Source organism: Lichenostomus cassidix, chromosome 4, assembly GCF_008360975.1.
Source record: "Lichenostomus cassidix isolate B80296 chromosome 4, HeHo_3.0, whole genome shotgun sequence".
Taxonomy (NCBI): Eukaryota; Metazoa; Chordata; class Aves; order Passeriformes; family Meliphagidae; genus Lichenostomus; species Lichenostomus cassidix.
In genome coordinates this window covers 57,513,078-57,540,029 of record NC_139484.1, presented here as the reverse complement: position 1 = coordinate 57,540,029, position 26,952 = coordinate 57,513,078, and the positions used below count along the sequence as shown (strand labels likewise).

General features: G+C 47.8%; 1 protein-coding gene across 5 annotated transcripts in view; it reads right to left on the bottom strand.

Annotated features, from left to right (window-relative positions):
- EXOC6B (exocyst complex component 6B) overlaps nucleotides 1-26,952 on the bottom strand; it is a 254,536-nt gene that overhangs the window by 192,779 nt on the left and 34,805 nt on the right. For all 5 annotated transcript variants that reach the window (XM_085059335.1, XM_085059336.1, XM_085059337.1 and 2 more), the window contains exons 2-6: nucleotides 22,385-22,550; nucleotides 16,475-16,522; nucleotides 15,517-15,607; nucleotides 15,334-15,379; nucleotides 12,019-12,223 (exon numbers count right to left, since the gene is read on the bottom strand). In XM_085059335.1, the coding sequence (XP_084915461.1) occupies nucleotides 12,019-12,223; nucleotides 15,334-15,379; nucleotides 15,517-15,607; nucleotides 16,475-16,522; nucleotides 22,385-22,550 (556 nt within the window). The remainder of the gene's footprint in view (nucleotides 1-12,018; nucleotides 12,224-15,333; nucleotides 15,380-15,516; nucleotides 15,608-16,474; nucleotides 16,523-22,384; nucleotides 22,551-26,952) is intronic.

Genomic DNA, 26,952 nt, shown 5'->3' with positions numbered 1-26,952 from the left:
CCAGGTCTCTGTCCCATTTCCAAAGCTCAAGGAACAGCTTCTTTCCCTGTCCAATTTCCCTGTGGATTCTGGGGTGGAATGGGATGAGATTTCAGGTCCTTTCCACCCCCATCCCCCAGCAGTCTCTCCATATGTCCACCCAAGGCCCCACACGAGCTCTGCAGTAGCTGCAAACACAAACCCTCAGAGCTGCAGCTGCACCAACAGCGCTGCAAAGACACTTCCATCACATCTGAACCAGGCAATGTTCAGAACTCCCCTTTACGGGGCCAACAGCCCTCTGTAAAAGCCCCGAGCGGGCACAGGTGGCTGATAAAAGTGAGCTTTAGCAGCCACACTCGCAAAAGAAATTTATAAGAGTTAGCAAAGCTCGCAGCCTTTTAATTGCATGTCAAATCCAGGGCTCGGAGAACTAAACCAGATTCCCTGCAGGCTGTGCCAAGTGCTTCCAGATATGCTGTGTCTGGAGCTGATCCCGCTGCCAGCAAGGGGTTAAAACTCGGAGAAGCTGGAAGGCAATGCCACCAAGCCTGAAGGAAAGCAGAGAACATTGCTGCCAGCTTTGTTCCCAATAAAAGGTTATTGAAACCAGCCCCGGTCACTGTTAACAGGAACAGCCCGACAAGGAGACGTTTACAAAGCAGCTGAACTTGTAAATAAATGGAATTAATCCCCAGCAAATTCCTTTGATCCACAGGACATGAATTCCCTTTCCCTGCAGAGCTGTTCATTAATAGTTCCATGTTCCACTTGTGTCACTGGCCAGCCAGGCCTAAGGAAAACTATTCAAGTGACAAAGAGCATCTCCAGCTTCTCTGCAAATGGATTTTTGGGAAGTCCCTGGGAGAGGCTGATGGGGAGCAGCAGCAGGAGGACAGCAAGGGAATTCTCCTCTTGGAGGCAGGTGAGATGCTGGGATGGAATTCCCAGAGCAGCTGTGGTCCCTGAAGTGTCCCAGGCCAGGCTGGAGCCACTTGGGATAGTGGGATGGTGCTGAAGGTCCTTCCAACCCAAAGCATTCCAGGATTCTGGGATTGCTCAGAGCTCCACGCAGGGCTCTCAGATATCAATATTCAATATTAACCAATCCCCCACATCCCAGACACCCAAAATTTCCCACACAGATCAAAGGATGCAGCCCCACTGCTTCCCTGGAGCACCTGGAGATTGAGCTTGAGATTGAGCTTGAGATTGAGCTTGAGTTTGAGATTGAGTTTGAGACTGAGTGCCCAGATGAGGAGAGACCTCAACCCAGCCGATCCCAGTCCAGGCTGGGCCTAAACTCCCCAGTTATTCTGTTGCTCTTTTCCTTCTCAGCATGGGGAGGTGGAAGGGGAGGGATGAGGACAAAGCAACCACAAATCCAATCCCCCCTGGAAAAACCCCTGGATATTCTGCAGCCTCATCCCTGGAGCTTCCTGAGATAAAACCCTGAGAAAAGCCTGATGGAAATGTCTGATGTTGAGCAGGTGGGACACAGAGAGCTCCCCTGTCACCAGCAGGTGACCTGGCTACCTCCTCCCCTGGATTCAGCCACAAATCCCTGGAGAGAATTCAGCCATGTTTCTCCAGTCAGAATCCTAATTCCAGAATTCCAGAGATGGCAAATTCACCCCATTTTTCCATGCTGTCCCATCAGCAGCTCCTAGTGAGGATGTCAAGGCAGAGATGGATTTTGCAAGTTTTAATGGAACGTGGACAGAAAGGAACAACAGAGGTTGGAAAGAGGCAAAGCAGGAAAAAAGGAGATGAAAAAACTAATCTGGATTTCGTTGGAAAGAGGGAATAAAGTACTGAAAAGAGGAAGAATCCAGAATTTGTGAAAATCCATGGACACATCAGCCAATGGAGAAGGGAGTGTTGGTCCAATGGGCAAATTAATAGGAGGGAGAAGTTATTGAAGCAATAAATATCATGGAATGGTTTGGGTGGGAAGAGACTTTTAAGGATCATCTTGTTCCACCTCATCCATGTTCAGGGACACCTCCCACTGTCCCAGGTGGATCCAAGCTGCCCTTGGACACTGCAGGGATCCAGGGGCACAACAGCTGCTCTGGCAATTCCAACCCAGCCAAGAATTCCTAATTCCCAAGATCACAACTAATGTTCAGTTCCTGTGCACCATCCAGGGTTGTTCCCACAGCCCAGCTCAATAACCCCACAGCAGCTCAGAGTTAAAAACTGCTCTTCTCCAGAACTGTCCATCCTTCCTTCCTCCCTCCCTCCCTCCCTCCCTCAATCCAGGACTCTCCCCAGCTTCTGGAGCTGTTCTCCTGAAGCAGAAGGCCACAGCTGCTCCAAGTCACCCCAGCTGAGCCACCCCAAGCTCAGTCCCCAGCAGGATCCCAAGGACAAGGCGCTGGGAATGCCGACAATCCCAGCAAACCCCAAACACTCAGCGCTGCTCCGCCTGGGAAGTGTTTCTATCCCTGCCTGGAAGCACTGACACCCAATCCAAGGGGGAACAGCTTCCCAATGGCTTCACAACTGCTTTTGGAAGCTAAAAAAAACCCTGGAGCAGACAGTGCTCCAAGAAGAAAGCTCTGTTATTTTTAGAGGGGCAAACAAAGGAGGAAGCTGGCACAGGGAGATGGAATCAGTGGGAAAGCAGCTGGAAATGGAGTTTTCCTGCACAGGGCAGCACAGCTCCCTTGAGCTCCTGCATTCAGGGGAAGTTTTAGGCACCAACATTTCCAGGCACCTCCTGCTCCTCCTTCTTCCCACCCAGGAGCAGCTCCTGCCCCAAACCTTCCCCTGTCCCATTCCAGACACTCACACCAAACACCCTGGGCCAGCTTTGTTCCACAGCTTCTCCTCTTGGTTTTCCCAGCATCCTGCTTTAGTTTTTCCATAGAAACACTGCTTAAACTCTTCCCAAATTTACCTGAGACATGGGAAAGCTCCCTGCACTCTTCTCCTGCTGCAGCACAGGGCTGCACACTTGGAATGCCAGGGAAAATTCCTACAACCCGGAAGAATCATCTCTGATAGGCTGCTTCTATCCATCCCTCCATCCCTCCGTGGATCCATCCATCCATCCATCCATCCATCCATCCATCTCCTTTTCTGAGTGATTTTTGCCCTAATTCCTGAGTTTTGAAAGGCTTGAGATGCCCAGTTACCCAGGATGTGTCTGTGGAGGATGTTTGGAACAGCAGGAATGGGAACGCATCAGGACTCACAATTTCTTTCCAGTTCTCCACTCTGAGTGGTGGAGTCCCCATCCCTGGGGGATTTAAAATCCCTGTGGATGTGGCACTGGGGACACGAGGCAGTGGTGGCCTGGGCAGTGCTGGGGAATGGCTGAACTGACATCTCACAGGGCTTTCCCAACCTGAACAATTCCATGATCCCAAGGCACAGGTGAACTCAGCCCAAGTCAACACCAAAATGCAGAGATTTGAACTAAAAACTCCATCAGTGATGCACCAAATCCCATGCTCCCCGAAAATACAGAACCAGGGAGCATCCCTGGTAGTGTGGAGCTCTTTCCATCCAAGGAATGGAGGGACAGCAGAACCATTTTTCATCTGGAGTTCTCCTGCATGTGGGATCATCCAAATTTCTGGAGCCCAGAGCAGCCACAGGTGACACTTCCACCTTCACCCTTGGACATGTCCCAGCACAGATGACAAACCCATCCATCCCCAGCATAAAACACCTCTCAGTTCAGGTTTCAGCTTTTTCCCTCTAATCCCAGAGAAATTCTGATTTCTCCCAGAAATCCAGCCTGGGAACACTTAGAGCCTTTATCAGAGTCCTTGATGAACCAAAAGTGATGAACCAAAAAGTAATGAGCCAAATCCAGATGGAAAACCCCAAATCAAAGCCACCAGGGTGTCCCAGCCACCCCTTCCCTGTCCCAGAAACCTGTCCTGCTCCAGAAAGGAACAGGGAAGGGAAACAGAGCTGGGCTGGCCTGGAGCAACTGAAGGACATTTTTCCCCCCGAAATGAAAGCTGTTCTGAATTTGGCAGAGATGGGAATTAGAAGAATATGTGGAGAGGCTTAAATGACCTGAGCCTGTCAGCAGAACTGGGGGCTTTGGGAGGGAAGGGAACCTCGAGCTGCTGTGGGATTTCCCGGCGCTGCTGCAGCACCCGGGAGCAATTTGTCACTGAGTGTCACGGGGAGGGCAGGCAGGATGGCAGCATTCCCTGAAAACTGAACTGCAGCATTCCCTGAAAACTGAACTGCAGCATTCCCTGAAAACTGAACAGGCATCATTCCCTAAAAACTGAACAGGCACCATTCCCTAAAAACTGAACCTAGACCATTCCCTAAAAACTGAACCTGCAGCATTCACCAAAACCTGAACCTGCACCTCAGCTGGAGCAGCCCCAGCCCAACATTAACCCATTTTCATCTCGTTAGCACCCCCAGAGAGAATTCCCTGTGGATCTGAGCATTCCTTCCACGTGGATCACTCACAGCCCTGCAGCAGGGCTGGGACTGCAAAGCTCCCTGGAAATTCCATGGAAAACACATTCTCAAAAGGAGTTTTGGGTGCAGCTGGCACTCTGCTGCTCCAGGGTTCACATCCAGCATTTGCAGGAAGGACCAAGTTTTGCTCACCTGGATGAAAAGTCAGAATCTGAGCTCAGGGGCTGTTTGGGGTGGGTGTGGAACAGCCTTCCCAAATCCTGGAATTTGGGTCCCCAAGGGTGACCTTGGCAGAGCACAAGACCTTCTGCCACATCCACAAATGGTTGGGCAGCTCCAGGGAGGAAGACCTGCAGACTCTGCCCTTGGCAGGGATGGAATGCAATGGGATTTAAGGATTTAGGAATTTAAGGATTTAAGGATTTAAGATTCCCACCCAAACCATTCTACGACTTCATGATTGTGTGACAGCAGGAATGAACCCAAAACCTGCTCAGCTTCTCCACATCTCCAGAGCGGCAGGGCAGGAACAACACTGAGAGATCCAACCACTCCATGCTTCTGGAATTTTTAAAAGGAGAAATATAGGAAAAGCCAGCCCATTTCAAAGGTTTATGAGCAGCTACATTACAATGAGCCTGAGACATCCCAGTGAAAACTGAGCAATTTATCATCCTGGGCAGCAGCATCCTGATGGGAGTCATTCCCAGAGATTTCTCAGGTAATTCCATCACCTTTCTGACAGGGCTGTGCTGCCCAGACCTCTGTTCTCCTCCACACCAAATCAGGCATTAAATTTGGTTTATTGTGGGGTCTCCAGAGCTGGCACAGCCTCAGGACCCTCGTGTTCCTGGAGCCACTTCCCAGTCACGAAATGAGAACCAGGAGAAGGAAGAACAGGAAAAATCCCAGTGCCCAATCCAAAACTGACAGTCCAGGCTGGATGAACGGAGTTTAACAACCTCCCTTTCTCAGCTGAAATCCCATTAACACGACAGCAATTCCTGATGGCTCCAAGGAAGGAGCAAGGAGAGCTCCTGCCTCAATTTAGCACTTTCCCTTTGCCTTGTTAATTATTAAATATGAATGATTAATTATATCACAGTGGTTGGAAGATGCTCAAGAGCAGGTGGAAGTGTCCAGGGCCAGGCTGGATTTGGTTTGGAGCAGCCTGGGACAGGAGAAGGTGTCCCTGGACATCTTAAGGAACTGGATGGTCCTTAAGGTCCCTTAAGATTGGAAGATGAAAGGATGAAAGGATTTATTTCCAAACATCTCTGGATCTCAGGACTTTTAAAAGGTCTGAAAGGCAACCACACAAAAAGCTGGGCCAGAATACGACTGCCCTGTAGCCAAAGTTTGGATTTTCCAGTGACCATGGATCCACTGCTGGAATCCCACAGTCCCTGTGGCTGTTCCTCAGCCAGACGCTGAAATTCACAGCACCATGATTTAGCAGTTTCATTTCTGAGGCCATAAAAAGCATGAGGGGATCCCCATTTATTAATAAAGCTCCTATGGAGTATAAATTTTCAATGCAGACTTGAAGGCACAGAATTCCTCCTAAACAAACAGTGCAAGCTTCCCCGGAACGCCAGGAAACGAGGAATAAAAAGCTTTTTCATGGCAATAAGCACATTTGCACTCCAATTCTGGGATGTGGGAAGGAGCAGAAGCTCCTGGACTGACATTTCACTCTTCAAAAACCTCTCCCAGTTCTCAGATCATTCCCATTCCTCCTTTTTCCCTTCATTTTCATCCCATCCCAAGACATCTTTGGGACCTCTCAGGCTCCCAAAGTGCCAAGTGGGGATGGAAGACTGTGACAGATCCCACAAAAATCCTGCCTCTGGGATTTCTCCCACCTCATCTGAGAGAAGAAAACACAGAGGTCCCAGATTTCAAAGGTTGGACTCGATGATCCTGGAAGTCTTTCCCAGCCCTGCTGAAGTGGTGGCTCTGGTTTGGGGCAGACAGTGGGGGAGGTTTGTCCCAGAAAGTTTCCAGATCAAACATCAGTGTCCAGTGATTCATCGCCTTCCTTCCCAGAGTGCTCCCAGAAAAACACTAAACTCCTAAAAAAACCACTTTGGGGCCAAAGCTTGATGAGGAAAGAGCAGTGTCTTCCAGAGCCTTCTGTGATTTGATTCTGGTGCAAAACTAAAAAGCTTTTCCCCCTTTTCCTCAAGCAGGTTTTCCATGAGGTTAAAGGGGGCTGATGGGGGAAGAGGATGGGTGGAAACACTTCCTAAATTCTGGGAGTGTTGAAACCGAGGCACCTCTGAGCTCTCCCAGTGACACCTTTCCTCAGTGACCATCATTTCTCCAGCATCCCATGGGTTGTGGAAGCCTCTTCCCAAAATCCCACAAACCCAGACCATCTCCCTTCCCCATCTCTCCGACCCCAAAAATGCATTTCCTCTCCTAAGACTTTAATATCCCAAGCAGACGAGCGGCAGGAGCCAAGATTAAGAAGGTCTCGTTCCTAAATTTGACTGGAAAATAAACTTCCTGCTCCCCAAACCTGCCCAGGAGCACAAACCCCCATCCCATTATCCCCACCCCGCTGTGCAAATCCTCCCAGCCACCACAGTGACCTTTCCAAAGGCTCTCCTAGCCTAGAAAATTCCCTGCTTTTAATAACCAGCTTTATTTGGACTTTCTGTGCTCGTTAAAGCAGCAGGAAAAGCTCAGCTCCAAGGGTTCCTCTGGAAGTCCTGGGATAAATCCCAACCCCTGCAGAGCAGGAGCTTCCAGAGGCTCTGGCTGAGCCCTCTTGGCACAGGCAGCCCACGTGGCAGGGGACAATTCCATGGCTTGGTGACCTGGAATGCTGCCAGAGCTGTGACAGCCAGCAAAGGGACATTCCTGAATGTCACCAGGATCCAACCGACTCTAAACGATGCCTCTGGTGCCTGAATGATTCCCAGTGCCTGGGATGGCAGGGATGAGGATAATTGGGAATATGACCCTGCGTGCATTTTTGGAAGGTTTTTCTGGGACAGTAAAAGGTCACCAGGCAGTGGTTGGACACTGGAAAATGTCCCCAAGTCCCCTGGAATGTTGGGAAGTGTTGGCTTCTGGGGGTTTGGGGCGGGGGGTGATGTGGATGTGTTTGAACAGAACCCAGGGAGGGTCAAGATTTCCCAATAAAGCTGGAATCACCGTGTGCCACATCCCAGTGATCCCAATAAAGCTGGAATCACCATTATCTGCATCCCAGATTTCACACATGGGTGATTCCCAACTCTTCCTGGATCAGCCTGTCCAAATTCCCACTGGATGAACCTGTCTGAATTTCCCAATGGATCATCCTGTCCCAAATTCCCTTTGGATCATCCTGTCCAAATTCCTCCTGGATCATCCTATCCCAATTCCCACTAGATCATCCTGTCCAAACTCAGCTCTGCACCAATCCAAGCCCAGCTCTGCCACCTCATCTCAGTGATTCCCACACCACAATTCCTGATTTTCCTGCCCCTCTGGAAAGGCAACCCAAACCAACCCCAGATCCATGGGTGGCTCCTGGATGGGTTATTCCTGGGCTCTCACTCCATCCCAAGTGGTCTCTTCCACATTCCCAGCACATTCCAGCCAGAGTGAGATAACAACAATCCAGCCTGGATCCCAGTGAGTGTTCATGGGGTGGAATTCCATCCTGGCCAGCCCAGAACTCAGCTCCCTATAAAAACCCCCCAAACCCCAAACCCAGGTTTATGGGGACAATCCGAGTACAATTCCAGAGTGTGCAGCTCCTTCCATCTGGGAATTCAGACCAGGTTTGGAAAGCAGCGAATTCCCCTGGAACTGAGGTAATAAAACTCAGGTCGGGACAAAACCCAGGAGGGAAGGAGAGCTCCTCAGTGAGACCCAGGAATGCCTCCGTGATTCCATCCCAGGAGGAATGGAGAGCTCCCCAGTGAGACCAGGAATGCCTCCATGATTCCATCCCAGGAGGAATGGAGAGCTCTTCAGTGAGACCCCAAAATGCCTCAGTGATTCCATCCCAGGAGGGAAGGAGAGCTCTTCAGTGAGACCCCAAAATGCCTCAGTGATTCCATCCCAGGAGGGAAGGAGAGCTCCCCCATCCCTGAATTCCAGCCAGGAGCACAGCCACAGCTCCGAGCGCTCCTGGCCAGATCCTTCTGATTATCCCAAAAATGAAATGTTCAGCCCTTGTCAGCGGCAGCCTCGGATTTGTGATGTTACAAAAACCCCATTTCCTCTCACCATTGGAGCGAGGCCTCCTCTGCTCCCGCTGGTGAAATCAAACAATTTCCAAGGAATTTATATGATCCTAATTTAAACCGAATGCGTGGAGCTGCCAATCGCAGCTCCCTGACTCTCCCGGCCTCCTGCCAGCTCTGCTCCTTTCCAGAGAGCTGATCCACATCCAGGGAAAAGTCCCAGCAATCCCAGGCTGGGATACTGGGAATACTGGGAAGGGACAGCTGTCAGCAGAGGGACACGGATTTGGGAATGTGGGAATGGGATTTGGGAGTGTGGGATTGGATTTCGTGCAGCTGGGAGTGGATTTTGGGGAGATCAGGAATGATTTTGAGGGTTTGGGATTGGATTTTGGAAGGTTGGCAATCTGGGAGGAGATTTGGGAGTCTGGGATTGGATTTTGGGGGATATGGGAGCTCCCAAAGCTCCTCACCCCTTCCCATCCATGGAGCAGCACTTCCTGCAGGATGAACAGAGCACACTTTGCTCCAATCCCAGGATCATTTCTGATCAGTTTTTCCAAGTGGAAGTGGCAAATGGAGCTTCCTCCCCAATCCAAACATTGATTCCAAGCTGGGAGATAACTCTGATCCCACAAAGGGGGAAGGAAAACCCTGCTAAAATCTGCACATCACTCCCATAAAACAGCAGGAAGATGGGACTTGGAGAAGCTGGAAGATGCGAAATTCCCTGTATTATCCAAGACAAAGGGCTCCAGGAGAGCTGCAGAGGGACTGGGGACAAGGCATGGAGGGACAGGAGACAGGGAATGGCTTCCCAGTGGGAAAGGGGAGCTTGGGCTGGGATGTTGGGAATGAGGGATTGCTGGCTGGGAGGGTGGGGAGGGGCTGGGCTGGAATTGCCAGAGCAGCTGTGGTGCCCCTGGATCCCTGCAGTGTCCAAGGACAGCTTGGATCCACCTGGGATGGTGGGAATTGTCCCTGAACATGGATGAGGTGGGAATGGATGGGATTTAGGGTCCTTTCCAACCCAAACCAATCCAGGATTCCATGCAAACCATGCACAAGTTGCTCCACAGCTCTGTCACCCACAGGATGAAGAACCAACTTCCCTCTTATTTCCAGAGAATTTCAGTGACTCCTCATTCCAGGCTCCCCATTCCTGGATTTGGGCAGGGCAGGAGCAGCCAATCCCCACCATCCCCTGGGCCTGTCCTGGGTCTGCAGGGAATTTCGGGAGGAGGAGGAGGAAGGGCTGGAATTGGTGAGGAGAACACCAGGAGAAGCCACAGGATTCCCTCAGAGCAGGAGGTGGAGAAGGAACAGAGCCCCAGGAGCAGGAGGGATGGGAAAAATGGGAAGAGTAGCACTGGGGATTGGGAAGGGATGGAAACACAGAGCTACAGAAGGATCTCCAGGCAGAGGAGCAAAATTATCTCTTTGAAATGATGGGAATTTCTCCAGATTGGTCGCCTAAATTCCACAGAAACGTGGCTGGATGTCCACATCTCTCCCACCACATCCATCAGCACAGAGCCAGGAGGTTGGAATTTCTCTCCCAGAATCCTGAGCACGGAACTGGAAACTACCAGACAACACCTGCACCCTCTGATGTCCCTAAAACTGATAAATATCCTTCAGAGGATACAAAAATTGCTGTATTAAATCAAGTGTTCGCCGTACTAATTTGGCATCAAAAAGAAATTAAATTTCCTTCCCAGTCACATGGAGCAAGGAAGAACAGTCCCAAAGCTCTGCCTGCCACAAGGAATAAAAGAAGTATTTTTGTACAGAATTCCCAAGTAAAATCCAACACCTGGAGCCCTGAAAGACATCACCACTGGGCACATCTGGGCACATCTGGATGCCCAAGCACTCTCCCTACACCTCCATTCCACAAGGGAAGGCTGGCATTGCTTTCCCAAAAAACCAGAAAGGAGCTGGGAAGACAAAAAGGCGGCGGAAAGACAAGGAATTAAATTAATTAATTATTAATTAATTAATAAAACCCTCGAGTTCAATTCTGCCCCAGAATGGATGGGGGTTGTGAGACACAAAATCAAACTTTTCTCTGCCCATAAACACAGCAGCACAACCCCAGCAGATCCTGGGAATTCCAGCTGAGTGCTTCCCAAAAATCAGCACTTCCCAGCCTTCCATCACCATGGCAGGTGAGACTTCCCTGCCACTGCTCTGGAATTCCTGCAAAGTCCTTTTTCAGAGCCATTTCAGAGCTGGGAGGAGATGAACCAAAAACTCCTACTTTTTTATCCCAAAATTGGGGAATCAACACAATATTTCTAGGTCTCCCAGTAGCACAAACACCCAGTGCCAGGAAGGGGAAAATACAAGTTCTGGGGAGTTACAAACCAGGTTTAGCTGGGATTTTTAAATTAATGCAAAATTAGGATGCAAAATTCATTAAACTGCAATGCACAAACTCCTACTTTTTTATCCCGAAATTGGGGAATCAACACAATGTTTCCAGGTCTCCCAGTAGCACAAACAGCCCTGTGTTGGAAAGGGGAAAATACGAGTAGAAAATACAAGTTCTGGGGAGTTACAAACCAGGTTTGGCTGGGATTTTTAAACTGATGCAAAATTAGGATGCAAAATTCATTAAATTGCAATGCACAAACTTATAATGTTTTATCCCAAAATTGGGGTCAAGCCTGTGTTTCCAGATCTCCCAGCAGCACAAACACCCAGTGCTGGGAAGGGGAAAATACAAGTGGAAAATACTTGTATTTTTCTTGGGAGTTACAACCCAGGTTGTTAAAAGTTCTGGGGAGTTACAACCCAGGTTTAGCTGGGTTTTTTAAATTAATGAAAAATTAGGATGCAAAATTCATTAAATTGCAATGCACAAACTCCTACTTTTTTATCCCAAAATTGGGGAATCAACCCAGTTTCCAGGTCCCCCAGCAGCACAAACAGCCCTATGCTGGCAAGGGGAAAATAGGAGTAGAAAATACAAGTTCTGGGGAGTTACAAACCAGGTTTAGCCAGGATTTTTAAAATAATGCAAAATTAGGATGCAAAATTCATTAAATTGCAATGCACAAAGTCCTTTTTTATCCTGAAATTGGGGATCAACTCTATATTTCAGGTCCCCCAAGCAGCACAAACACCTCAGTGTTGGGAATTGGAAAATACAAGTGAAAAATACAAGTTGTGGGGAGTTACAGCCCCAACTGCACCTCCCAAACTGCCAGGAAACCAAGGAAAACTCCAGGTGGGAGAATCCAAAGACACCATGGATCATCACTTCCCAATGCCTTAAAAACCAGGATCAAACTCCAGGAGAAACCTCAGAAAGAACAACCATTCCTCACCCAGGAACAAAATTCCAACCTCAATCACCGCCTTGGGCTGGAAAAGCACAACCTCCACACCCCCAAACCTCCAACCTCTCCCCAAAAAATGGCAATTTTCCCCCAAATCCCACCTGTTTCATGGCCGTCTCGCCGATCTTATCCGAGTGTTTCCGGATGCTCTCCAGGAAGTCCTTGAGGTCAGACATGGAGAGCTCCTTGATCTCCTCCCTGAGCCTGGGGATGTTGTCCACCATCACCTTGCAGAAGCGGTAGTGGCTCACCTGGGGCAGGTAGGTGTGCTCCAGGTGCTCCAGGGTCTTCAGGGCGGGGTAGTGCCTGGAAAAGGGGGAAAAGGATTCCCAGGATGAGGTGGGAATTCTGCAGATTCCCAGGATGAGGTGGGAATTCTGCAGCTTCACCCCAGGCTCTGGAATTCCGTTCCACCCTGGAATGTCGGGGTGGGAGGGAATTCCAAGCTCAGCTCATCCCATTTCCACCACCCCTGACAGAGAGATGAAATCCTGGAGTTGGGAATATCCCATCAATCCTGCAGGCTGATAAACCACTGTCTGACTCATTAATTAATTAATTAGCACCCAACAGATCTGCTGGTGACACAGAGCTCCCTACTGTGCAGTGAAACCCTGGAGAGGAGCTCAGCCCTTTTTCCATGGGAATTCCAGGGTCTGATCCCAACTTCCTCCTCTCAAACACCATCAAAACCACTTTCCAAAATTATTTTTTATTCAGACAAAAGGAAAAAAAAAACCTAGGATCCAAATCCCAGATTAGGGATCCAACAGATGCGTTTTCTACCATCAATTGCTCCATGATTTTCTCCATCTTGGAATAACTCCTTTCTCCATCCCAAAAGGAATATTTCATAAATTAAAAAATGCAGGAATTCCATGGATGAAGAATTCCTTTTTATTTTGGTCACACCCAATTCCATTGGATCCTCCCTTTCTGCATAAAAGCAAACTTTGGATGCCAAATGGGAAATTCAGCTGAGAAATCCATTTTTTCTCAAATTCCCTCCCATTTTTTCCCTCTTCAAAGGGGAAATCCATGGGATTTGCCATTTACTGGAATATGGAACCACCCTGAGTGGTGATATAGGATTCAAGAACTGTTCCTCTTGTTCTGACCCCAAATCTGGTCCAAAGTGAAAAATAATGAAAAGGGAACCATTAATAGGGTCCATAAAAGCAGATTTAGGATCAACATTGGTCACTTTGAAGGTGAATTTAGGGAATTTCAGCTGCCACATCCATGGATAATTCTGGACACAAGCACCTGACACTTGGAATTTTGGGGGAGAAACAGTGTTTAGTCATAAAAAACATACAAACCCCACTGAAAAGCCTTAATATTCCCATTCAGAATAATTCCTGCCTGAACTCCAGGGAATTCTCTCAGTGGCTTTTCCCATTCCCAACCCCAGTGGATTCAGCCCTGATTTGTGGGATTCTCCCTCGACAAGGTGCTCCTTTCCCATGGATTCTCCATTTGGAAAATGTCTGAGTTTGGTTTATAAACATCCCAAATTCCTGCTGCCTGCCTTGGGAGAGAGAAGGTTATCCACCCCAAATACAAACCCCATTAATCCCAAATACAAACCCCATTAATCCTGAATTCAATCCCTATTAATCCCAAATACAAACCCTATTAATCCCAAATTCAATCCTTATTAATCCCAAATACAAACCCCATAAATCCCAAATACAAACCCCATAAATTACAAATACAAACCCCCTTGATCCAAAATTCAATCCCTATTAATCCTGAATTCAATCCCTATTAATCCCAAATACAAACCCTATTAATTCCAAATACAAACCCCATTAATTCCAAATTCAATCCCTCTTAATCCTGTATTTAATACCTATTAATTCCAAATACAAACCCTATTAATCATTAATTCAATCCCGAATTCAATCCCTATTAATCAATAATTCAATCCCTCTTAATCCAAAATACAAACCCCATTAATCCCAAATTCAATCCCTATTTATCAATAATTCAATCCCCATTAATCCCAAATTCAATCCCTATTTATCAATAATTCAATCCCCATTAATCCCAAATTCAATCCCTATTTATCAATAATTCAATCCCCACTAATCCCAACTACAAACCCTATTTAATCCCAACTACAAACCCCATTAATCCCAAATTCAATCCCTATTAAACCCAAATTCAATCCTTATTAATCCCAAATACTAACCCTATTAATCCTAAATACAAACCCTATTAATTCCAAATTCAATTCCAATTAATCCCATATACAAACCCCATAAATCCCAAACCCAACCCTGCTGGCAGCAAGCCCCCCCTGGCTGCCCATCCTGAAACGATCCAAGAGAAAAGTGGTGCAGATAAAATCCATGGAATATCCTGAACTCTGTTTGGTGAATGAAGCCATCAAACCCAGACAAAGAAAATTGGGAAAAAAACAGCCAAGGCTTCCAATATTCCTCAAATGTGGCTTTCAGCTTGGATTTGTTTCTAAATGAACCAACCCAAAGAATGGAGGGGAAAAGATGCAATTCTCAGCAAAGCCTGGGAATGCCATGCAGAGGGAGGGATGGAGCAGCACATGGATTCCCTGCAGGAATTCCCACATCTGTCAGCAGCTCAGCCCCTCGCTGCTCCCACTGAAAACCTTGGAACACTCAGAGAACTCAGCCCAGCCTTCCTGGGAAGAGCCAGGAGCTCCTGGAGTTGCTCCCTCTGACCCCTCCAAGCAGCTTTGAGGGGTCACATCCATCCCTACCCACCCCATCCCATCCCTGATCCCCTCATCCCGAATATCTGACTGCTCCCAGCTCTTCCCAGCTTTTCCAGCCAGGTTTACCTCTCCCCAGCAGCTGCTCCATGCTCAGTTTGCCACTCCCAGGGCTCCCCAGTCACTCAAACCAACCTGAGTTCCAGCCAATATCCCAAATTTTCACCCCTCAGCAGAGGCAGGGCGGAGAAACTCCTGGATTTACAGCCCAGCATTCCAAAAGTTTGGAGCTCAGCTCCCTCTTTTCAAGGATTATTTCTACAGCAAAGGAGTTTTAAGGTTTCTCCCCAGTTTCCACCACCCTGGTGTTTCCAGGTGTTTGGCTTCCACCCACATTCCCTGGAATCTCAGACTGTATTAAGATTTGTATGATGGCATTCATGGAATGAAATTTAGATTATAACAATCATTGATTGCTGCAAGACAATATTAAACTTCCATAAAAAACCAAGGATTATTCACCTTAATTCCCAAAACCTGAGCCCACTGCAATCCCAGTTTTTAGCTGTACCACAGCATCACAAGGAAAACCAGCCAAAAATCAGGAAATTTAACCCTGAAAGGCTGATTTTGAACTGCTGAGAATCTCCTTAAATTACCCAGCACCGAACAATTCCTTGGACTTTTCCCATAAAATCCCAATTTACACCAAATTTACCTCTTGGATTTCATCTGCTCCCGCAGTTTGCTGTACATCTCCAGCACTGGAAAAGAAGGAAAACACAGATCTGAGACTTTAAACACACAGCAAAGAGTCGGGAATTCAAACAAACTGCTCCAAAAAGGAAGCAAAATTTGGGAATTCAAACCCAAAAAGGAGGAGCAGGGGGAGATTCCTCACCGGGAAGACACAGCGTGAGTTTATCCACCGTGGCCGAGATGTTCCTCTGCTGCAGTCGGCACTGCTTCAGCTCTTCCATGGCAATTATCAGCTTGGAAAACAGGGAAAAAGCTCTGTTAGGATCACAAAACCTTCCTGGTGTTCATCCCAAGTGTGGGACGATCCCAAATCCTGCTCTGATAAATGGAAAGCTCGGGGAATGTGGCTGGAACAGGGCAGCTCCAGGGCCTTTCAGCGAGCGGCAGAAACTTCCCCAAATTCCCTGAATTTCAACTGAGGGAGCAGCAAAACCAAAGGAGCCTTGGAGCACGTCCTGTGGATTCCAAAAAATTATTTCCCCTTCCCATTTGAGGCATCTCTTCCAAGTTTTTTGGTTCTCAAAGGCAGGATGTGGCCTCTCGCTCCCAGGGGATTCTCCCCATCCCAAAACTAACGGGGATTTCTCAGTGCTCAGACTCCACCAGGAAAACCTGGGGATTTGGGAAAGGGAAAACAAGGATATAGGTTGGATAGGGAATTCTCGTCATCCCAAATAAACAGGGATTTCTCAGACTCCACCAGGAAAACCTGGGGAAGTGGAAAAGGGAAAATAAGGATACAAGGCCAGGTTGGACAGGGAATTCTCCTCATCCCAAAGCTAATAGGGATTTTTCAGTGCTCAAACTCCAAGAGAAAAACCTGGAGATGTGGAAAAGGAAAAACAAGGACACAAGTCCAGGTAGGACAGGGAATTCTCATCATTCCAAATAAACAGGGATTTTTCAGTGATCAAACTCCACCAGGAAAACCTGGGGATGTGGGAAAGGGAAAACAAGGATACAAGGCCAGGCTGGATGGGTTTGGAACACCCTGGGATGGTGGAAGGTGTCCCTGTCCATGACAGGGGTGGAATAAACGATTTTTCTGTCCCTTCCATCCCAATCCAGGCTGGAATTCCAGGTCTGCATGCATCACTTACTTCTTTCCCTTCGTTCTGCAGCTTCCGGTTGGTGTCTGTCACTTGGTTCTGTAGGAATATTGGGGAAAAGACAAAGCACATCCCATAAATCAGGACAATGATCTTCCCACCAAAACAAACTGTCCATAAACACCATCCCTCCCCACAGCAGCTCCCATTCCATGGAAAAGCTGTTTATTGCTGATTTAACAGCCACTGCTACTGGGGGACAAATCCAGGGATTTTGCTCCTTGCTGCTGGAAAAAATGGAAAGGGAAAAGGAATTAATAATGAGGGATGGAAGCCTTAAAATGCTGGAGTTTTCATGGATCCAGTTTGGATTTTCATCCTGAGTGGGGAGGAATTCATTCCCTTGCCCACCACCACATAAATTCCATTTAGGTTTTAACTCCTTCATATCCCAGCAGGAATGGATTCCTCAACATCAGCTTTCCCCATAAATAATTCTTTGTATTTATAGAAATTCCTATAAAACTTCCTTTTAGATCTTCACCTCTCTCTGGATGTTTCTCCTGGCTGGTTTAAGAGGATATTTTTATATATACTGTATATATTTATATACCTGGGATAAAAAACTCCATATTTTTTTCTGGATTATCCTGTCAAGCTAAGACTCTGGGCTGAAAAATTCCCCATTTGGCAAAGCTGAAGATTCCCTGGAATGGGAAGAGCCCTTCCCAGCCCCAGTGAGGACCCTCAGGAGAATAAATGGGATTTTTAGGCTCATCGGGATGGAAAATCAGGAGTTCATCCATTATTTAGCCAACACGGAGGAAGAGGACTTTGGGAATTCTCCTGAAAACTCAGTCAAGGTCAGGCAGGGAAAGGCTGTAAACCCTGGGACAGCTGGAAAAACCAACAAATTTCCAAGCCAACGTTCCCAGCTCCAGATCTCCAGAAGAGCAGCCAATTCCCGAGGGAATTCCAGCAGGACTGCTCAGGGTTCAGGTGACTCACATCACTCCAAGGTTTCCAAGCCATAAAATCCCTTTTTTCCCCAAAATACTCATTTTGCTGCTCCTAAAGATGGAAATATTCATTTCCAGGCTTGTCCCTGTGGAAGGTTTCCAGTTTGATCCAGGTTCTCCCAAGCTGGGAGCTGCTGCTGGATTTCTATCCCATTTTAGGAACTCTTTCTTGCCTGTTTTCTGCAGTTCTGCTCGTTCTGGAAGCAAAACCTTTCCCAGAGCTTGGAAAACACCAGGAGCTTTAGGGATATGCTTTACAGGGAACATGGTGATGGCTGGATTTGATGATCCAACCTGAACAATTCCACTATCCTACAATCTCCATCCTTTTTGACCTCACCCTGGTCAGACAGAAAAACTTTGGGATTCATCCATACAAAATTGATTCAGGATCCAATTTTCCCCCTCTTGGCAAAGATCCTGGGCAACCACGATTTCCCAGCCTGGTCCAACCTCCACCAGGAAGGTTTGTGGTGCAGAAGGAGCAAAAACATCAAACCTCACCAGTTCCCTTTCATTCCAACACCAGTCCTGCTGCTTTTCCAGCTTCCCAGGATCCAAGGAGAGGAGTTATCCATGATTTTCCCTCCAGCATCTGCATCCCATCTCTCCCCCTGCTGCAGTAGCTGCACTCTCCTGGCTCCCTGCCCTCTCCCAAACCTGCTCATTTCCTTTAGGATGTATGGAGCTTTTACGAGCAGGAGCTCAGCATCTCTTCCAAAGATCCTTTGATTTGCTCAGATCCTGAAAATCCCACCAGGAAAAAGGAATCCGTGTCGGGTAATTTAAAACTGCTCCGAAAATAATGCCGAGGCTGGAGGAGTTCTCTGTTAAAATTACACATCAATCCCAACTCCAGGAAAAAGGAGGGATGGAGAGTCTTCCTGCACAATCTGAGTTTCCTGGGGGCAGGGGTTGTGTTTGGGTTTGTTCCTTAAAGTCTGGATGAAAATAGGGGAGGATTATGGACACAAATCCTGGGCAGCCAAGTTGGGGATTGGAAATCCAGGCCAGACAGGCACAGGGGACAGACAGGTGGCATGGGAGGGATGAGACACTGGGAGAGCTCCAGGGATTTATGGGATGTCCAGGCTGTTCCTCCATCCATCCATATCCCAGAACATCAGCAGGGCTGTGCTGGGGGCTCAGAGAGTCCCCTGGGATCATCCCAGAGGGGAAAAGGGTGCTGGAGAGAAATGCTGGGAATGGACTAGGGGTGTGACCCTGCTCTGGATCTGTCCCTGTCCCCATCAGGGAATTCCACCTCCCGAGGGAAGAGTGACTGGAGTGATCCTTTGTGTTGGAAACTCAGGAACTTCCAGGAATTGCTCCCAGGTTTCTTCTCCACATGAGGGAAAATTCCTTCCTGGAAAGGACTGTGGAGTCCCCGTGCCTGAGGGATTTAAAGCCCTGTGGATGTGGCACTTGGGGACATGGGGCAGTGGTGGCCTGGGCAGTGCTGGGAATGGCTGGAGTTGGGCTCAGAGGGATTTTCCAACCTAAACAATTCTAGGATTCTATGAAATTAAGAAGGAACAATCTCTGGTTTATGCCTGACAGGTCAAAAGGCTGTAGACCTAAAAAAGATTTTCAGCCATGTGATCTGAGATTCCTGGAGAAGGAAGGACAGCTCTGCCTGGGATAACACAGGATGAGGTGGGATAAAAATCCATGAGGAATGACACAGCTGAATCAGAGAATAAGGGAATGGTTTGGGTGGGAAGGGACCTTCAAGATCATCCAGTGCCATCCCTGCCATGGCAGGGACACTTCCCACTGTCCCAGGCTGCTCCAAGCCCCAATGCCCAGCCTGGCCTTGGACACTGCCAGGGATCCGGGAGCAGCAGAGCTGCTCTGGGAATTCCATTCACACAATCCCAAAATCATCATGGCTGGAAAAGATCCTGGAGTCCAACCATCCCCAGCACTGCCCAGGCCACCGCTGCCCCATGTCCCCAAGTGTCACATCCACAGGGCTCTGAAATCCCTCCAGCCATGGGGACTCCACCAGGGCTGGACAGTCCTTGCCAGCAGGAATTTCCCCAAAATCCACCCTGAGCCTCCCCTGGCCCAGCCTGAGGCTGTTCTCTCTCCTCCTGTCCCTGTTCCCTGGAGCACAGCCTGACCCCCTGGCTGTCCCCTCCTGGCAGCAGTTGTGCAGAGCCACAAGGTCCCCCTGAGCCTCCTTTGCTCCAGGCTCAGCTCCTTTCCCAGCTCCCTCAGGAGTTCTCCACACCCCTCCCAGCTCTGTTCCCTTCCCTGAACACCTCCAGCCCCTCAGAGTCTCCTGTCCCAGAGCTGTCCCAGCACAGGACAGGCACTGCCCTGCCCTGCTGTCACCCCAGGGTGGCACAGCCACCAGCCTCCTGCCCACCTGGGCACCCCTGGGTTCAAGTGCAGCCAACTGCTGCTCAAGGAGTAAAATTCCCAACCCAATGCTTGGTTTTCTCAGGGAAAAAAACAGGCTAGAAAATTTCCTGCTCAGGTTCTGATCAGGTTTGAGTTCATTTGGGGTCACCCAGATCCATCCCGAGAGCCCTGAGGGTTTTGTGCCACATGAGGGAGGGAAGGTGACACATCCACGTCAGGCTCAGCACTCCTGAAACACCAACAGGGTGGACATTGCTGCAAAAATCCAGTCCTAAAGAATCCAACCCTACAAAACTCCAACCCTACAGAATCCAATCCTACAAAACTTCAATCCTACCAAAATCCAATCCTGCAAAACTCCGAACCTACAAAAATCCAATCCTGCAAAAACCCAATCCTACAAAAACCCAATCCTGCAAAAACCCAATCCTGCAAAACTCCAATCCTACAAAACTCCAATCCTGAAAAAATCCAATCCTACAAAACTCCAATCCTACAAAGCTCCAATCCTGCAAAAATCCAACCCTAAAGAGGTGACACATGCCCATCAGGCTCAGCACTTCTAAAACACCAACAGTGTGGACGTTGCTGCAAAAATCCAATCCTACAAAAACCCAATCCTGCAAAAACCCAATCCTACAAAACTGCAATCGTGCAAAAACCCAATCGTGCAAAAACCCAATCGTGCAAAAATCCAATCCTACAAAAACCCAATCCTGCAAAATCCCAACCCTGCAAAACCCCAATCCTGCAAAACCCCAATCCTGCAAAACCCCTGCCCTCCACTGCTGCTCCCTCCCGGTTCAAAGGCGCAGATCAAATGGAGGATGAATGGTTGGAACCAAACCCACTCTCACCACTCGATCCACAGATGATTCCCCAGGGCAAGCTGCACAAAGAGGCCTCAGCCTTTCTGCGAGGCGTTTTTGGGGATGTTTTTGCCATGTGGTGCTCCAGAGATCACATAGGCATGGAAATCAAGAGAGATCCTGAGGGGACAGCGATGGACTTCACAGTGAGCCACCAACAAAGGGCTGCTGGAATGGGAACAGCAACAGCAAACAAACAATGTGGGATTCTAGGCTGGAAACAATGGCTTAGGAGAAAAAAAAATAGGGGAAAAAAGAGACTTATTGCATGGTATTTCCAGTGGCTTCATCCTGCGAGTAATTGCTGGGTGAATCCTGCTCGGGGTATTCTCCAGGAAGGTGAGACTGAGAGCAAACCTGGTTTTGGGATGGAACCTTGGATGGGTCAGGTTAGAACCTGTCAGGAAATGCCCCAGGTAGCTTTAAATCCATCTGTAAATGTGTTAAAGGCAGCAGTTGGCACACTGAATTAGAGTTCTTCCTTCTTTTCCAGATAATTTGTTTTTTCTGGAAGATTTTTCCCCCATGATTTAGAAATTCAGCTTTTCTAGGGTCTGGAACACCAGGAAGGTCCTTCCCAACAGGACAGGCTCCACTCAGCCAGAAAATCTCCCTGGGGACAATCCACAACTTTTTGGGAGCCATACGACTCAGCCCCATTCCCCAAGTGACTCTGGGAAGTTTTTTGGTTTTCCAACCAAGGTCCCACCTTGCTCCTGCAGGAAGGGAAGGCACAGCCGCCTCTCCCTGCCCTGTTTGGATTTGGGGAGGAAAACCAGGAAGGTTTTGTGCCCTGGGACACTGATTAAATCATTGATGTGCTGTTTTATACTCCCCAAATCTGGAATATTTGTATTTTAAGGCACAGAAACCAAGGCTCAACTCCAAGCCCACCTGATCCCAAACACCTCCAACCTCCTGGTCCTTTTTTCTTTCCTTCCTTCCCACCCCTTATCCACATTCTCATCCTACAAATGGCTTCTCTTCATATTACTAAACGCACCTTTCCAAGAACTGGGTAAATCCCACCTTTCCCTCATCTTCCTGCACACCTTTAAAGGCTACCAAACCTCTTTTAGCTCAAGAAATCGGAAAAAGGTCCATGAAAAAAAGCACTTTTTCTAATGAAAACAGGATTAAGTTTTCTGGTGCTTTTAATGCACCACACCAGTCCAGCTTGGCCATATTATTGTCAGATTTTGACCGATTCAGGATTTCATTCAGAATTCAGAATTCTCCAGGAAGAATTCAGATATGCATTTTTTTTATAATTTTTTTTTTAACAGAAACGATGAAAAAAGATTAAAAGATCCAACCCTGGATTTTCACGTGGTTCTTCCTGCACACTTTTAAAGGGTACCAAACTTTTTTTAGCTCAAGAAATCGGAATAAGGTCCATGAAAAAAAGCACTTTTTCTAATGAAAACAGGATCAAGTTTTCTGGTGCTTTTAATGCACCACACCAGTCCAGCTTGGCCATATTATTGTCAGATTTTGACCGATTCAGGATTTCATTCAGAATTCAGAATTCTCCAGGAAGAATTCAGATATGCATTTTTTTTACAAATTTTTTTAACCGAAATTATGAAAAAAGATGAAAAGATCCAGCCCTGGATTTTCAGGTGGTTCCACAGAGAGAAGGAAGCTGGACCATCTCAAAAAAGAGTCCCCCAGGGCAATGTCAGAGCAGGATTTCCCCTCACCTTCAGCTTCTGGGCTTCCCCCCGGACCTTGAGCAGCTCGGTGATGGAATCCACGAAGCCCTGGTAGTGGAAGTTGCACATTTTCTCGATCTCGCGGTCGTGGTTGCGAATCCTCGCCTCCAGCTTCTCCATGAAGCGGCTGTGCTCCTCCCCATCGTACACAGACCTGCAGGGACACCCAGCACTGCTCAGTGCTCACAGATCCATGCCAAAACTCACGGGGAATACCCAAAATCTGACCCCAAAAACATCCTCCTGGGGTGAAGGGACAGATCAGACACCAGGCACTAAAGGTGTGAAATGTTAGGTGAAAGTTAGGTGTGAAAATGGTTCTATCCCAACCCTTCCTTTCTTTTTTCCACCTGTTTGGTGTTCCCTGACAGACCAGGAGGTGAAATGTTTCTATCCCAACCCTTCTTCTCCCTTTTCCACCTGTTTGGTACTCTGTGAGAGACCCAGACAGGCCAAGCCAGGGTTGAAATTCTTCTATCCCAACCCTTCTTTTCCTTTTTTCCACCCATTCAGTGTTCCTTGACAGACCAGGAGGTGAAATGTTTCTATCCCAACCCTTCTTCTCTCTTTTCCAAGCATTTGGTATTCCCTGGGAGATCAGAAGAGGCCAAGCTGGGGCTGAAATGCTTTTATCCCAACCCTTATTTTCCTTTTTCCACCCATTTAGTGTTCCCTGACAGACCAGGAGGTGAAATGTTTCTATCCCAACTCTTCTCCCTTTTTCACCCCTTTGGTGCTCCCTGACAGATCAGGAGAGGCTAAGCCAGGGCTGAAATGTTTCTATTCCAACACTTCTCTTTTTCAACTCCTTTGGTGTTCCCTGACAGACCAGGACACACCAGGAGATGAAATTGTTCTATCCCAACCCTTCTTCTCTCTTTTCCAAGCATTTGCTATTCTGTCACAGATCAGGACAGGCCAAGCCAGGGCTGAAATGTTTCTATTCCAACCCGTCTTCTCCTTTTTTCCACCCATTTAGTGTTCCCTGACAGACCAGGAGGTGAAATGTTTCTATCCCAACCCTTCTTTCCCTTTCCACTCCTTTGGAATCCCCTGACAGATCAGGACAGGCCTGAAGGACCTGAAACATAGATTTGTCTCTGAGCTGAGCCATTTGTGATTCCCCTGTCCTGAATTCCCCCTGGAATCCTCTGGATGTTCTTTGAGGTTTGAGGGTAAAAGGAACATTTTTTACCAGCCATTAATTCCTTCCCAATATCCCATCCATCCCTGCCCTCCTTCAGCTTAAACTCAAATATAAGGATGGAAGAGTTAAAATCAAATTTCTATCCCTCAAAGCCAATGTTTCCCTAGAAAGCAGAAGGACCAAGTCCCAACTCTGGGATTTCAGGAGTTGTTTTCCTGTTTTTTTTGCAGCAAATATGAATATTTTCAATGCATTGCGGCAATCCCACCCTCAGCCCTGCCTTTGGGAAGATTTAGGATTTCAGGAAGCAATGTTGGTTCTTAAACCTGAGCTCCCTCCCAGTCCAAGAGTTAAGTTTGGAGTGAGTTTTATGGATCTGAGCTTGTGTCAGATTCCAGGCAGCCTTTAGAGAGAAAAGATGAGAATGACTGGAAAGAAAAGATGGGAAATGATAGACCTGCAAAAGCTCTAAGAACCAAATTTTTAAAAATTATTAATCACGGAAGTAACAAGAAGCACTCTGGAAGGAATGAGAACTCCAGGAATCCAACTGGACACAGGAAATCTTTTTCCCTGCAGTGTGATCTGTGCTCTCCACTCCCTCTGCAGAATCCAATCCCTGCAACCCACACAGGTCTCAAAGAAATACCAACAAATACCAAGACAGAGCTAAAAGGTAGAGAAAATCTATGAATGATCATTCTTTCCAACCTGCCCAGGCCATTTCAGTCCTGCAGGTTCAGTAAAAGATTCTCAATGCAAAACAAAAATGCCAAATATTTAAAATCTCTTTAAACTCAACAGAAAAGAGTCCAGACACCCTGAGCAGGTGATGGGGAGGATATTGCCTGCTCCTGGTTGGACTAAAGGTAAAAAAAAGGGATAAAACTTCCCCAGATTCCAGGAGAGGCACTACTAACGGGATGCTGGTGAGTTTTCCTTGAAGTTTCAGGGAATTTTGGCTGGTGGAATGTGAAATTTGGAGCCCGAGTGCCATCTAGTGCTGCACAGCATCTTAGCAGGGCATCAGCAGTGACTCTGAGGGATTCTCAGCTCAAAGAGGAGAATTCCAAGAGGAAAAGAAAGGTGGATAAGTTGTGTTTGTGTTCAGGGATAAATCAGAACAATAAAAAACCCCACAGCAGTAATGATGTGTTTGTGTTCAAAGGCAAATTTGGGATTTATGTCCAAAAATGGAGAAAAAAAACCCTCAAAATTCCTTCAAATGTCCAGGCAAAATTCTCTTTGGAGGGAGCCAAGCTGAGATATAAAGGTCTAGTGACTAAAACCCTTTTATTATTAGAAATTCATATTATTTTATTCTTTAGTGTGGAAAAAATAAGGTTTCCCACGGAAAAACCATCCCTGGACCTTCATTTCTGAGCTCTCAGATCATCCTGGATCCTTTTCCAGGCAGAACCAGCATCCTCCATCTCCCTCCCAGCCAGGAGGAAATGGGAAACAGCCAAACCAGCCCCAGATCCAAGCACTCCAGAGCTGCAGGATGTCACCCCCAGCATTCTGGGATGCAGGTTGTGCCTCTGGAATATCCCACCATAGGAACTCAGTGACCCCGTGGTGACTCTGAGCATCAAAGACTCAGTTTGATGGTGCAAAGAACATCTCAAAACAGCCCCAAATCCCAAATCAAGTACAAAAAACACTCTGAAAGGAAGATTATCTTTTGTTTGGATTTGTGGCCATTAACAATCCTGACAGCACAATGCAAAAACACAGTGAGGAGAAAGGAAACAAAAATTAAATTCGCTTTGGGCTGTTCCTTCTCCGGGTTGGAAGAACAGGCTGGGAGAAATCTATAGAAAACCATCCTGGAGGCTGCTTTTTTTTTCTTTTTTTTGCCATCAAAAATGCTCAAAAAAGCAGTTTCTGGTCAGAAAAGCTCCTGCACAAAAAGGCTTTGGATTAAAAAAGGCTGAGGAAGATGGGTTGCCCCACGTGCAATTATCTGGTCATTCCAGAGCAGGCTGGAATTCTCCCCCTGCAGCCTCTGCTCTCTGACAGATCTCTCTGCTTTAAGGGTTTTAAGTGCACTCACTAAAAAAAGCCACTGAAGAGGACTTCAAAAATTCCTTGGATTGGGTTGTTAAGTTTCATTATTTCAGCATCCATTAAACATCCACTTTTTTTTTTTTTTCCTTTTTTTTTTCTGAAAGGTCAAACTGGAAAAAATCTTTCCAGGAAAGCCACAAATGGATCAGGAACTCCCATGTGCAGCAGTTTATCCCCCAAAATAGGGGCAACCAAAGCTGGAGCAGAGGGAACAGCCAAACCACTACAAATGGGATGTCCCAGACAAAGATCCAGCTGTGCCAGGGGTCAGAAAGTCATGGAATATCCTGAGATCCAACGGGATCATCCAATCCAACCCCAGCCCTGCACTGACACCCCAACAATCCCACCCTGGGCATCCCTGGCAGTGCTGTCCAAACACTCCTGGAGCTCTGGCAGCCTCAGGAATGTCACCATTCCCTGGGGAGCCTGGGCAGTGCTCAGCACCCTCTGGATGAGGAATCTTTCCCTGATATCCATCCCAAAACCCCTTGAACAGCTCCAGCCCTTCCCTGGTCCTGTCCCTGTCACAGAGATGGGAGCTGCAGATCCCAGTGAGTCTCCCTCACTCTCCTCTGTTCTAGCTGAACATTCCAAGCGCCCTGAGCCACTCCCCCTGTGGATCCACAGGTGCCTCTGGCATTTTCCAGGTGCCAGGAGGTGAGTGGTGGCTCCGGTAGGAGCACAAGGTGTCCATGGTGAATATCCACCCCTTCAGCTGCCCTGAGCCTCATCCAGCTCTGCCTTTTCCCAACCCCACGAGGCTCTGCATGGCCACTTCTGCACCCACTGCAACCAAAGGTAGGGAACAGCAGAGATTTGGGGATACAGCCCAGAGAGAACTCTGAGAGACACCAAGATCAGGAGGAAACCTCCTTCAAACACGGTCAGCTCACAGACAACCCCAGTGTTCTCAACAACAGTGTCCACACAACCTTAAATCCCATCCCATTCCACTTCCTCCCACCATCCCAGGCTGCTCCAAGCCCCATCCAGCCTGGCCTGGGACACTTGCAGGGATGGCAAGTGCTGCTTGGAGCACCCTGGGACAGTGAAGGTGTCCCTGCCATGGCACTGGATGGCTTTAAGGTCCCTCCAACCCAACCATTCCATGATGCCACGCATCACAGAGGGTCTGACCCAACTCCACCCCAACAAGAGCTGCCTCCAGGATGGGCTCAGAAGGAACCTAAACATGTTCAGCTGGACAAAAACACAGAGGAGGGAAATCTCTGGGGATGGAATGAAAGAGCTCTGGGACAATGCAAGGAGGACAAGCTGGGGACAATGGGACACGAGTGACTCGCTTTTGTTTTCAATTAATAAAGGGAACAAATTC